The 13,104-nt window shown below is 44.1% G+C and overlaps 1 protein-coding gene across 4 annotated transcripts in view; it reads right to left on the reverse strand.

Moving 5' to 3' along the window:
- TMEM192 (transmembrane protein 192) overlaps window positions 1-13,104 on the reverse strand; it is a 35,037-nt gene that overhangs the window by 14,933 nt on the left and 7,000 nt on the right. For all 4 annotated transcript variants that reach the window (XM_074040729.1, XM_015451003.4, XM_074040730.1 and 1 more), the window contains 2 exons: window positions 8,076-8,222; window positions 5,752-6,016 (listed from right to left, as the gene is read on the reverse strand). In XM_074040729.1, the coding sequence (XP_073896830.1) occupies window positions 5,752-6,016; window positions 8,076-8,222 (412 nt within the window). The remainder of the gene's footprint in view (window positions 1-5,751; window positions 6,017-8,075; window positions 8,223-13,104) is intronic.

Raw genomic sequence — 13,104 nt, forward strand, 5'->3', positions numbered from 1 at the left:
CTGGCTAATTTTTTGTATTTTTAGTAGAGATGGAGTTTCACCATGTTGGCCAGACTGGTCTCGAACTCCTGACCTCAGGTGATCCGCCCACCTCGGCCTCCTAAAGTGCTGGGATTATAGGCGTTAGCCATGGCACCTGGCCTAATTTTTGTATTTTTAACAGAGACAGGTTTTCATCATGTTGGCCAGGCTGGTCTGGAATCCCTGGCCTCAAGTGACCCGCCTGCTTTGGCCTCCCAAAGTGCTGGGATTACAGGAGTGAGCTACCAAGCCCGGCCTAGTTTAGTGTTTTTTAAATGGTTTTATAACCATAGACACAGTCTAAGTGTTTTTTGTTTTACGTCACTCACCATTTTAAAAAGATTCTAGGCTGGCGGTGGCTCCTGAGGTCAAAAGTTTGAGACCAGCCTGACCAACATGGAGAAACCCCATCTCTACTAAAAATACAAAATTAGCTGGGTGTGGTGGTGCATGCCTTTAATCCCAGCTACTTGGGAGGCTGAGGCAGAAGAATCGCTTGAACCCGGGAGGTGGCGGTTGCGGTGAGCTGAGATCCTGCCATTGCACTCCAGTCTGAGCGACAGAGCGAGACTCTGTCTCAAAAAACAAAAAAACAAAAAAACAAAGATTCTAGGCAGGTGCAGTGGCTCATGCCTGTAATCCCAACACTTTGGGAGGTCAAGGCAGGTGGATCACTTGAGGTTGGGAGTTCAAGACCAGCCTGACCAACACGGTGAAACCCCGTCTCTACTAAAAATACAAAATTAGCTGGGCGTGGTAGTGCATACCTGTAATCCCAGCCACTCAGGAAGCTGAGGCAGAAGAATTGCTTGAACCCAGGAGGTGGAGGTTGCAGTGAGCCAAGATGGCACCACTGCACTCCAGCCTGGGCAACAAGAGTGAAACTCAGTCTCAAAAAAAAAAAAAAAAAAAAAAAGATTCTAAGGTTAATGCTTGCTATTCATTAAGAATATTTGGGGCTGGACACGGTGGTTCACGCCTGTAATCCCAGCACTTTGGAAGGCCAAGGCGGGTGGATCACAAGGTCAGGAGATCAAGACCATCCTGGCTAACATGGTGAAACCCTGTCTCTACCAAAAATAGAAAAATTAGCCGGGCGAGGTGGCGGGCGCCTGTAGTCCCAGCTACTCGGGAGGCTGAGGCAGGAGAATGGCATGAGGGAAACGGAGCTTGCAGTGAGCCGAGATCGTGCCACTGCACTCCAGCCTGGGCGACAGAGAGAGACTCTATCTCAAAAAAAAAAAAAAAAAGAATATTTGGAAGAAATAAGTTCCTGTGGGCTGGGCAGTCCTGTAATGACCAGAAACTGAGAGCTACCACGCCTGGGCTCCCGTGTAGGATCTGCTGCCTCCTAGAAACGAAACCCACGATCTCACCCAGACCTGGACTCCTCCACTGTAAAACGGGGGAAATAATGCTTATCACACAGGGTTCTGGTAGGAAGCAATGAACTAACAATGCCTAAGTAGACATGTAGTAAATGCCATGTATCATTATTATTATTAAAACAAGAATTCTAATTTTCAATTCCAGGTACATGCTATGCAGCCCCTCCTCCAAACAAAACTCACAGGGGACTTGAAGCCAGATGCTATGCTACATATAGGAGAGACCTAGCCGCTCTGACTCACCCCAGGGCACCAGACCCAGATATCAGTGAGGACTCCAGCAGGCATTTCTACAAGTCAACTAAGACAGTCTCGGGCCCTCCCAAAGAATGTGGGCCTCTGAGAACTAAAGGTAAGCAGGAAGGACACAATCACTATGCCCTCAGGTCCTACAATTCCTGCCGAGAATTCCCTCCAGAATTGAGCAGTTCCCTTGAACTGCACTTTTGCATGTCCTCAGCCTCTGGCTTCACACTTTGAGGCCCCAGAGAGACTGTTCGACTGGACCCATATGATGGGTTGAAAATTACTATTTTCAGTGAAGGACCAAGTTTTCATTTCAATGTGAAAAAAGCCCCAAATATGCAACTTGGCTCTGTAACTAATAATAATTGATTATTTTATTTTATTTTATTTTATTTTATTTTATTTTAAGATGGAGTCTCACTCTGTCCCTCAGGCTGGAATGCAATGGCGCCATCTTCACTCACTGCAACCTCCACCTCCCAGGTTCAAGCAATTCTCCTGCCTCAGCCTCCTGAGTAGCTGGGATTATAGGCACCCACCACCACTCCCAGTCATGCCCAGCTAATTTTTTTTTTTTTTTGTATTTTTAGTACAGACGGGGTTTCACCATGTTAGCCAGGCCTGTCTCGGACTCCTGACATCAGGTGATCCGCCTGCCTCGACCTCCCAAAGTGCTGGTATTACAGGTGTGAGCCACCAAATACATTTTGTGGCCCAAATACATTTTGAACTCAAATATTATTAGGCGGGGCGCAGTGGCTCATGTCTGTAATGCCAGCACTATGGGAGGCTGAGGTGAGTGGATCACCTGAGGTCAGGAGTTCGAGACCAGCCTGGCCAACACGGTGAAGCCTCGTCTCTACTAAAAATACAAAAATTTGCTGTGCATGGTGGTGCATGACTGTAGTCCAGCCTGGGGAGGCTGAGGCAGGAGAATCAGTTGAACCTGGGAGGCAGAGGTTGCAGTGAGCTGAGTTCACACCACTGCACTCCAGCCTGGACAACAGAGCAAGACTCCCCGTCTCAAAAAAAAAAAAAAAAAAAATATATATATATATATATATATATATATATGGATCTAAGGAAGGAGAACAGATAAATAGGGTAAATATTTTCACTTGGTAGGAAAGCAAAGCCCTTTCTCCCATCTCTACCCAAAAGTAAATAATGTTTTTTCTTCTCTGGAAAATAACAAAATATATCAGGCTGAAGTTAATATTATCAGTACTGTTATCTGTAAGTCCTACATCTCCATAGATTTATCTTGTTTTTTTTTTTTCTTTGCAAATATGAAAAAATATTTTAAAAAATAGAAATAAGATAAGTACCTGCTCCATTCCTTTTGATTTTCTGGGTTTCACATGAGCCACATAAATGTGACATCACCTGTGATTCTAAAGGTCCAAGTGTTCAGAAACAGATTATGATCACTGCTCACACGTTTAACAAGAATTTGAAAGGCAGATGTTGGAAAGGTAAAGATCAAACAATATCTTTGTGAGCTTCAAAAATACTATTTCCAGACCATCACTTGAGAAACTGAATATTATTTTGGTCACAGATCATATAAGATCTTTTGTAGTTTAAAAATAAGCTTTTTTCTTTTTTTTTAGTCTTTGTGTTACCCTGACATCTTCTGGCCAAAAGAGAGTGCTGCACATCAACAGCTGAACATTATCAAGCTCATTCTCACAAGGCCCTGTCTCAGAAAAAATTAAATTAAATTAATTCTTGACTTTAAGAGCAGTCAAGATCACCCATCTCTATAAACTGCTTAGCCCTGTTATAGCATAGCCCTTCAGCTTCCACTGAGAATTTCACTGAGTAGATAAACTTGCAGTTTACCCTTTAAGAAAATGCACTAACAGAACAGAAGAAAAATAAATTCTGTAGAGCCTTTTTTTGTTTTTTTGGAGAAAAATCTTTAATTTGATTCAATTTTTTTTTTCTTTTTTTATAGAGAAGGGTATCACTCTTTCACCTAGGCTGGAGTGTGGTGCATACTCATAGCTCACTGCAGCCTCAAACTCCTAGGCTCAAGTGGATCCTCCCACCTCAGCCTCCCAAGTAGCTAGGACTACAGGCACAGGCCACTACACATGACTAATTTATTTATATTTATTTTGTTTTATTTTATTTATTTATTTTGAGATGGAGATTTATTTATTTATTTGTTTATTTAGAGATGGAGTCTCATTCTGTCACCCAGGCTGGAGTGGCATGATCTCAGCTTAAGGCAAACCTCCACTTCCTGGGTTCAAGCGATTCTCAGCCTCCCAAGTACCTGGGATTACAGGCGCCTCCCACCACACCCAGCTAATTTTTGTGTTTTTAGTAGAGATGGGGTTTCACCATGTTGACCAGGCTGGTCTCAAACTCCTGACCTCAAGTGATCCTCCCGCCTCAGTCTCCCAAAGTGCTGAAGTGCTGGCATTACCCGCATGAACCACCATGCCCTGCCTTAATTTTTTTAGATGGAGTTTCGCTCTTGTTACCCAGGCTGGAGTGCAATGGTACGATCTCAGCTCACTGCAACCTCCACCTCTGGGATTCAAGCAATTCCCCTGCCTCAGCCTCCCAAGTAGCTGGGATTACAGGCGCCCGCCACCACGTTCAGCTAATTTTTGTTTTTTTTTTTTTTTGAGGCGGAGCTTCACTCTTGTTGCCCAGGCTGGAGTGCAATGGCACAATCTCGGCTCACCGCAACCTCCGCCTCCTAGGTTCAAGCAACTCTCCTGCCTCAGCCTCCCTAGTAGCTGGGATTACAGGCATGTGCCACCAGGCCCAGCTAATTTTGTATTTTTAGTAGAGACGGGGTTTCTCCATGTTGGTCAGGCTGGTCTCGAACTCCCAACCTCAGGTGATCCACCCACCTCAGCCTCCCAAAGTGCTGGGATTATAGGCATGAGCCACCACGCCCAGCCAATTTTTTTTTTTTTTTTTTTTTAATTTAGCTTGGGCTGGGCGCGGTGGCTCAAGTCTGTAATCCCAGCACTTTGGGAGGCTGAGACGGGTGGATCCCACAGTCAGGAGATCGAGACCATCCTGGCTAACACGGTGAAACCCCGTCTCTACTAAAAAACACAAAAAACTAGCCGGGCAAGGTGGCGGGCGCCTGTAGTCCCAGCTACTCGGGAGGCGGAGGCAGGAGAATGGCGTAAACCCAGGAGGCGGAGCTTGCGGTGAGCTGAGATCCGGCCACTGCACTCCAGCCTGGGCAACAGAGCAAGACTCCATTTCAAAAAAAATAAAAACAAAACCAAAAAAAACCACATTAGCCGGGTATGGTGGCACGCACCTGTAGTCTCAGCTACTCAGGAGGCTGAGGTGAAGGATTGCTTAAGCCCAGGAATTCCAGGCTATACTGAGCCATGAAGGTGCTACTGCCTTTCAGCCTGGGTGACAGAGCAAGGCCTTGTCTCAGAAAAAATAAAATTAAATTAAAAAATTCCCTCTCCCTATCCTCAAATATCAAATAGCAACAGCATTTCTATCTTTATGAGATGAGTAAACCACCTGATAACAAAAGAGAGTATAATTCCACATTTCACACATGCTATGAGGATACCATGTTCATAACAAATAACAGATTTCAAATGAAAATTAAAGCTGTATATTTCATAAGAAAAGCTTTTTTTGTTTTTTTTGAGATGGAGTCTTGCTGTGTTGCCAGGCTGGAGTACAGTGGCACGATCTCAGCTTACTGCAACCTCTGACTCCCTGGTTCAAGTGATTCTCCTGCTTCAGCCTCCTGAGTAGCTGGGATTACAGGCATGTGCCACCACGCCCAGTTAATTTTTGTATTTTTGGTAGAGACCGGGTTTCACCATGTTGGCCAGGCTGGTCTCAATCTCCTGACCTCGTGATCCGCCTGCCTCAGCATCCCAAAGTGCTGGGATTACAGGCGTGAGCCACCGCACCCGGCCAAGAAAAGCTTTAAGACATTAAAGTGATCCAAATTTTAGTGGTTAGAATACACATCACCCTTACAAAAATGAGAGAATATATTTGATTCTAAAATCAAACTTCACATATTCTTTCTGCTGTCATTTTTGTCCCTCAAGCATCCAAGTAGCTGAGAGAAAACTGGACGTACCAGAGGAGTGTATCATTAACGCAAGTCTCTTGAGATGCCTTGTCGATCGGTAGATCAAGTTATAGCCTCGGTTTCTGATTTTGCTGTGGTGATACTGGATGTAGCATTCAAGGAGTAAATGGAGAATCCACAAAATAACTTTCCCAAGGATTATAACCGTCTGAACTTTCAGTGGGTTTGTGTAATTTCCTGGGCACTTGTCCTCATTTGGATTAGGATAAGAACAAAGCACACCTGTTAAAAATGCTAAAATAACAAACACAAGCTGAGGGAAAGGAGAGCAGAAAGATTAATTTCAATATTTGTAATTAGGAAACAATAACTACCATCCCAGCATGCATTCTTATATCTACAGCTTCCCCTATCCATTTTTATACATGAGTTTTTAAATGTATTTTCATTTTGTTTTTTTTTAATGTATTTTTGTTTTCTGTGTGAGATACAGTCGTGCCCTGCTGCCCAGGCTGCAGTACAGTGGTATCATCTCTGCTCACTGCAGCCTCAACCTCCTGGGCTCAAGAAATCCTCCTACCTCAGTCTCTGGAGTAGCTGGAACTACAGGCCCATGCCACCACACCTGGCCAATTAAAAAAATTTTTTTTATAGAGACAGGTTCTTGCTATGGTACCCAGGCTGGTACAGAGTATGTTATACAAAAAGTAAAAGGAAAGAAGAAAAAGAGGTCACCATCTGGAAACCACAAGGTTACCCCCCCTGCACATGGTGGTACCAAGAAGAAGGCACTTCAGCTGGGATGTGGGGATCAGGAAGCCATGGTGGAGCCATACCACAGCTACTAGTGCCCTCAAGGAAAGGGGATACCACCTCTCCCCCCAGTGATTCAGTTCTGAACTCAAGACTCCCACAGTGCACTTCGCTGGAGAGGAATCCCAGCTGCAGGGGAAGCCAGGAAATGTACTGGGGGAAATGGTCCCTGCAGACAGCAAACCCATCAGTAGGAGGCTGAGCAAAGGCTGAGCAAGTCAATCAACTCCATTCACAGTCCTCATAAATACTCAAGGAGTGGTGAGAATGAGCCCTCTTAATTTTTCACACTGCAGCAGAGAACAACCATAACCCCTAGTGCTTCTGACTGCAATAATTGAAATGGAGGAACTGATTAAACAGACTGGCAGCGGAGTCACCACCAGTGAGGCCTGTGATAAGACTTTTCGCACATGTGCTTTTATAAACTCCAGATATTTGTAATTTTGTCATCATACAAAAATTGCACATATTATTCCACTGCAACTTGATTTGTCTGCTAAAACATTATTCCCTAGGTGTAAGTAAATTGATAAATTCCTGTGTCAATATATGTAGACTTTTCTGCATCTTTTTTGTAACTGAAAAAGTAATACATGCACATGGTTAAAAAAATCAAGCAGTATTCAAAAGTAAACAGTAAATTATATTAGTGTCTCTTCTACCAAGACCCTCAGTCCTCATTACAGAGGCAACTAGGTCCATGAATGCTTCTAGAAATATCTATTATATACAGGAAAACAGGTGCACACCAGCCCTCTCAACTCCCTTTTAAAAACTACAAATAGGACATTCTATACAAAAGGTTGAAAACTTGATTTTTTTTCACTTGACAATGTAATCATGAAGGCTACTCTATGTTAATATACTGTACACCTGTCTACCCCATTCTTAACAGTTGTGTAGCATTTCCTTATATGAATGGGACACACTGTGTCCTGTGGAAGCCAAGTAGTTTGTAGTCTCTTGATATGATAGACAACGTGGCTATTATCAACAATATCTTTACATGTATGCAAATAATATCCACAATGAATTATTTGAAGATGTAAGTAAACGTGTATGTACTTTTTTTTTTTGCCCTCAGGATGACACAGCCCTCAGGATGTCCTAAAAACATGTGCCCTACATTTTATTATTTTTATTTATTTATTTATTTTTTTTTGAGATGGCGTCTCGCTCTGTCGCCCAGGCTGGAGTGCAGTGGCCGGATCTCAGCTCACTGCAAACTCCGCCTCCCGGGTTCACGCCATTCTCCTGCCTCAGCCTCTTGAGTAGCTGGGACTACAGGCGCCCGCCACCTCGCCCAGCTAGTTTTTTGTATTTTTTAGTAGAGACGGGGTTTCACTGGGTTAGCTGGGATGGTCTCGATCTCCTGACCTCGTGATCCGCCCGTCTCGGCCTCCCAAAGTGCTGGGATTACAGGCTTGAGCCACCGCGCCCGGCCTGTGCCCTACATTTTAAATGTTGATAGATACAGCACAACTGCCCTCTGAAACACTTGTATAATTTTTACAAACATCACCTCTGGATAGGTCCCCTTCTTCTAGCCAACTTACATGAATAAACCACAGAAGATTCACTATGATGACTGTAGGAAGAGGATGGAATCGAGGTCTAAAGTGAGCTTGTAATGAGTGATGTGGGAGAAGCTGGGCATCCAGAAGTGGGTCGTCTTCAATACTCTGGGTGATATCCAAGGAACCCTGGGGCGCAGAAAAACAGAAGCAAGCTATAATCACCACTTTCTAGATTATGTTTCTAAGACAAATCTACTAAACTATAAAACTTTTAAACCATATACAAATTATAGGCAAGAGAACACATTCCCTACCTGAATCCAATTTTTAAAAATTAATTAATTTTTAAAAAATTGTAGATACATGGCCTCGCTATATTGCCCAGGCTGATCTTGTTTGTTTGTGTTTTGTTTTTTGTTTTTGAGACAGTCTCGTTCTGTCACCCAGGCTGGAGTGCAGAGGCACAATCTGGGCTCACTGCAACCTCTGCCTCCCAGGTTCGAGCAATTCTCCTGCCTCAACCTCCTGAGTAGCTGGGACTACAGGTGTGCACCACCACACCCAGCTAATTGTTTTGTTTTGTTTTGTTTTTTGAGATGGAGTTTCCCTCTTGTTGCCCAGGCTGGAGTGCAGTGGCACAATCTTGGCTCACCGCAACCTCCGCCTCCTGGGTTCAAGCGATTCTCCTGCCTCAGCCTCCTGGGTAGTTGGGATTACAGGCATGCGCCACCACGCCCAGTTTATTTTTTATTTTTAGTAGAGACGGAGTTTCTCCATGTTGGTCAGGCTGGTCGCAAACTCCCGACCTCAGGTGATCTGCCCGCTTCGGTCTCCCAAAGTGCTGGGATTACAAGCATGAGCCACCACGCCTGGCACACACCCTGCTAATTTTTGTATTTTTAGTAGAGACGGGGTTTCACTATGTTGGCCAGGCTGGTCTCAAACTCCTGACCTCAGGTCATCCACCCACCTCAGCCTCCCGAAGTGGTGGAATTACAGGTATCAGTCACAGCACCCAGCCCCAGGCTGGTCTTGAACTCTTGGTTGCAAGTGATCCTTCCATCTTAGCCTCCCAAATTGCTGGGATTACAAGTGCGAGACACCACACCCAGCCTAAAGCCAATTTAAAAAAATACTCTCCTATAAATAACTACTATATACATCTTGGTGAAAACAAGTTTTAAAATGGGTAGAGGAAATCTTAATTATATCTTCATCTCATAAACAAGGTAATATGTAATGAGATTTAAGCAAATCATTTTTCTTCAAGCCTTAAAAACATACATATTGATTTATTTAACATTACCTATATTGTTGAAATAATTACATACAGTTGCAATCGTGTTTTTTTTTTTTTTCTTTTAGATGAAGTCTCACTTTGTTGCCCAGGTTGGAGTGCAGTGGTGCAATCTCAGCTCACTGCAACCTCCATCTTCCAGGTTCAAGTGATTCTCCTGCCTCAGTCTCCTGAATAGGTGGGATTACAGGCATCTGCCACCACAGTCAGCTAATTTTTTTGTATTTTTAGTAGATAGGGTTTCACCATGTTGGCCAGGCTGGTCTTGAACTCCTGACCTCAAGTGATTCCCCTGCCTCGGCCTCACAAAGTGCTGGGATTACAGGTGTGAGCCACTGCACCCAGTCCAGTTACAATTTTTAAAGTAAGTTTTATTATGTCTATTTAAGGTATATAACACATTATGGGATACATACAGAGAGTAAAAAGGTTACTATAGTGGAACAAATTAACATATCGAACATCTCACATAGTTATCCACTATTTGTGTTTGTGGCAACAGCAGCTAAAGTCTACTCACTTAGCATGGATCCCACATACAGCACAATTTTATTCCCTATAGTCCTCATGTTGTACATAACTCCAGTAGACTTGCTCATCTTGCATATCTGCTACTTTGTATCCTCTGATCTACATCCCCCCATTTCTTTCCTGGACCCGCTGCCCAAGAGCTGCAGTTCTTTTTTTTTTTTTTTTTTGAGACGGAGTCTCACGCTGTTGCCCAGGCTGGACTGCAGTGGCGCGATCTCGGCTCACTGCAAGCTCCGCCTCCCGGGTTCCCGCCATTCTCCTGCCTCAGCCTCCTGAGTAGCTGGGACTACAGGCGCCCGCCACCGCGCCCGGCTAATTTTTTGTATTTTTAGTAGAGACGGGGTTTCACTGTGGTCTCGATCTCCTGACCTTGTGATCCGCCCGCCTCGGCCTCCCAAAGTGCTGGGATTACAGGCTTGAGCCACCGCGCCTGGCCAAGAGCTGCAGTTCTTAAACTGTCTCTGGTGGTTCCACAACATTTTGAAAAATTGATGGAGGCTTTATTAAGAGTTCTTAGGCCGGGCGCGGTGGCTCAAGCCTGTAATCCCAGCACTTTGGGAGGCCGAGGTGGGCGGATCACGAGGTCAGGAGATCGAGACCATCCTGGCTAACACGGTGAAACCCCATCTCTACTAAAAAATACAAAAAACTAGCTGGGCGAGGTGGCGGGGCCTGTAGTCCCAGCTACTTGGGAGGCTGAGGCAGGAGAATGGTGTAAACCCAGGAGGCGGAGCTTGCAGTGAGCTGAGATCTGGCCACTGTACTCCAGCCTGGGCGACAGAGTGAGACTCCGTCTCAAAAAAAAAAAAAAAAAAAGAGTTCTTAAAACAAACTTTCCATTATGATAGAAATAGAATGGAAATTGATCACCCGGATTGGCCCTTGAGGAAACTTAGTTTGTAGATACCAGATTCTCAGTGAAAGCAACTAGAGTTGTAATGTCACCAAAGTACCCAACAAAGACTTAGTGCGTGGAGGCTGTCACCTAAAAATTTCAGCAAGTCACGTTTAAAGGTATGGTTTTGACAGGAACAGTTCTTCCAGGTCTCTGCTGCATAAAAATGAACCACAACAATCTCTCAATCTCAGACCCTTACTATAAACTATTATGTGTAACACTGTGCCTGGGGTAAAAGAATATAATGTGGTTACATTTTCATTGGGGGAGGTAAGAAATAAAGACATGAAGAACTAAACAACAATATGAGAATACACAATAGAATATAGTACACTGAGATCTAATTACAGCATAGCAATTATAGTTAACAATACTGCATTGTAGGGCTAGGTGAAGCGGCTTATGCCTGTAAGCCCAGCACTTTGGGAGGCTGAGGTGGGCGGATCACCTGAGGTCAGGAGTTCGAGACCAGCCTGGCCAACATGGTAAAACCCTGTCTCTACTAAAAATATAAAAAAATTAGCCAGGCGTGGTAGCACACGCCTGTAATTCCAGCTACTCGGGAGGCTGAGGCAGGAGAATCGCTTGGACCCAGGAGGTGGAGGTTGCAGTAAGCCGAGATTGTGCCACTGCACTCCAGCCTGGGCGACAGAGCAAGACTTCGTCTTAAAAATATGGATATATACTGCATTGTATATACTTTTAATTTGCTAAGAGTATAGATCTTAAGTGTTCTCACCACGTTAAAAAAAAGAAAAAAGGATATGGTGCGTGGGAAGTACATAATAAGTCAGCAAATGAAAAGCACAGAAGACAATGACAAAAAATTCAGGTCAGTTAATTGCATTACAATGAGACAGAAATGAAGGATTCATGAATAGGATTTGGCTACATAGAATGAGAGCTCTTTATTTTGGAAGAAGTAGGGAGTAGGAAAAATTATGTAAGGGATGGCTGTTGGTTGCTAAGATTACAAAGATAAGGACAGTAATCTGGGGTGTAACCTAGCTCTGGAGTGGGCTCCTCGATTTCCAGTAGCAAGTATTCAACACTGCTCTGCAACTGTTTTCGTTGTTGTTGTTTGGTTTGTTTGTTTGGCTTTTTTTTGAGATGGAGTCTTGCTCTGTTGCCCAGGCTGGAGTGCACTGGCTCAATCTCAGCTCATTGCAACTTCTGCCTCCTGGGTTCAAGCGATTCTCCTGTCTCAGCCTCCTGAGTAGCTAAGATTAAAGGCAAGCGCCACCATGCCCGGCTAATTTTTGTATTTTTAGTAGAGATGGGGTTTCGCCATGTTAGCCAAACTGGTCTCAAAGTCTCGACTTCAGGTGATCCATCTGCTTTGGCCTCCCAAAGTGCTGGGATTACGGGCATGTGCCACCGCGCCTGGCCAACTCTTTTATTCAATGCCTAGATTGCTTCCTGTTTAGTTTACCATAACTCACGGTACGATTCAGATTACTCCTGTTCTCTTCAAGACCCCTCTGCCTCTAGCTCATTCTCAGTCAGCAGATGTTGGAGCCTTGAAATCTACTCTTCCCTTAGCTAACGTCTATGCATTCTTTCATGCTCAGAAGGGGCAATTCCCACCACATGGCCTTTCTGGATACCCCTAATTTGGACTGTGCCACCTCCATGTTTTTCAAAGCATTCTGTGCTTGCCTCTTCTATCATAGTATCCTGTGATGGTCTCTTACTTATCTCTTCCCCACTAGACTTCATTGGACCCATTAACTTTACACCTCTTGTCTTTGTAATCCCAGCACTCAACACTGTCTCATGGTTGTCACTCAGCAAACATTTGCTAGATGAATGAATGAGCGCCCCAAACCTGTCTCCGCAGTATTTTCTAACTCAATTATGATCATCATCAAAGACCTGGGCTAATCAGATGAGATTATCAGGACATACAGGGGATCAACTGTGACTAAAGGCAGTAAGAGCTCTGGTTAAGGGCAGGCTCCTAAGGGCAAACTGCCTGGATTCAAGCACAAGTTCTACTGCTTTCTAGCTGAGAGCAAGTTACTTCACCTCTCATGCCTCAGTTTCCCCATCTAAAAAGAAGACTAATAATAGCACCTGCTTTGTAGCTCTGTCAGGAATACTAAATGAGTCACTACACATGCAAGTCCTCATAACACTGCCTGACACACAGAGAGTTTTCAATAAGTCTTAGCCACTATTATTTATTAACTCTTTTCTCTAATATTTTTTAAATTTTAAAATAAAAATCAACAGGGTCTCGCTATGTTGGCCAGGTTGGTCTTGAACTCTTGGCCTCAAGCAATCCTCCCAAGTGGACTCCCAATGTGCTAAGATTACAGCTGTGAGCCATCACGCCTGGC

Source organism: Macaca fascicularis, chromosome 5 (genome assembly GCF_037993035.2).
Source record: "Macaca fascicularis isolate 582-1 chromosome 5, T2T-MFA8v1.1".
NCBI lineage: Eukaryota > Metazoa > Chordata > Mammalia > Primates > Cercopithecidae > Macaca > Macaca fascicularis.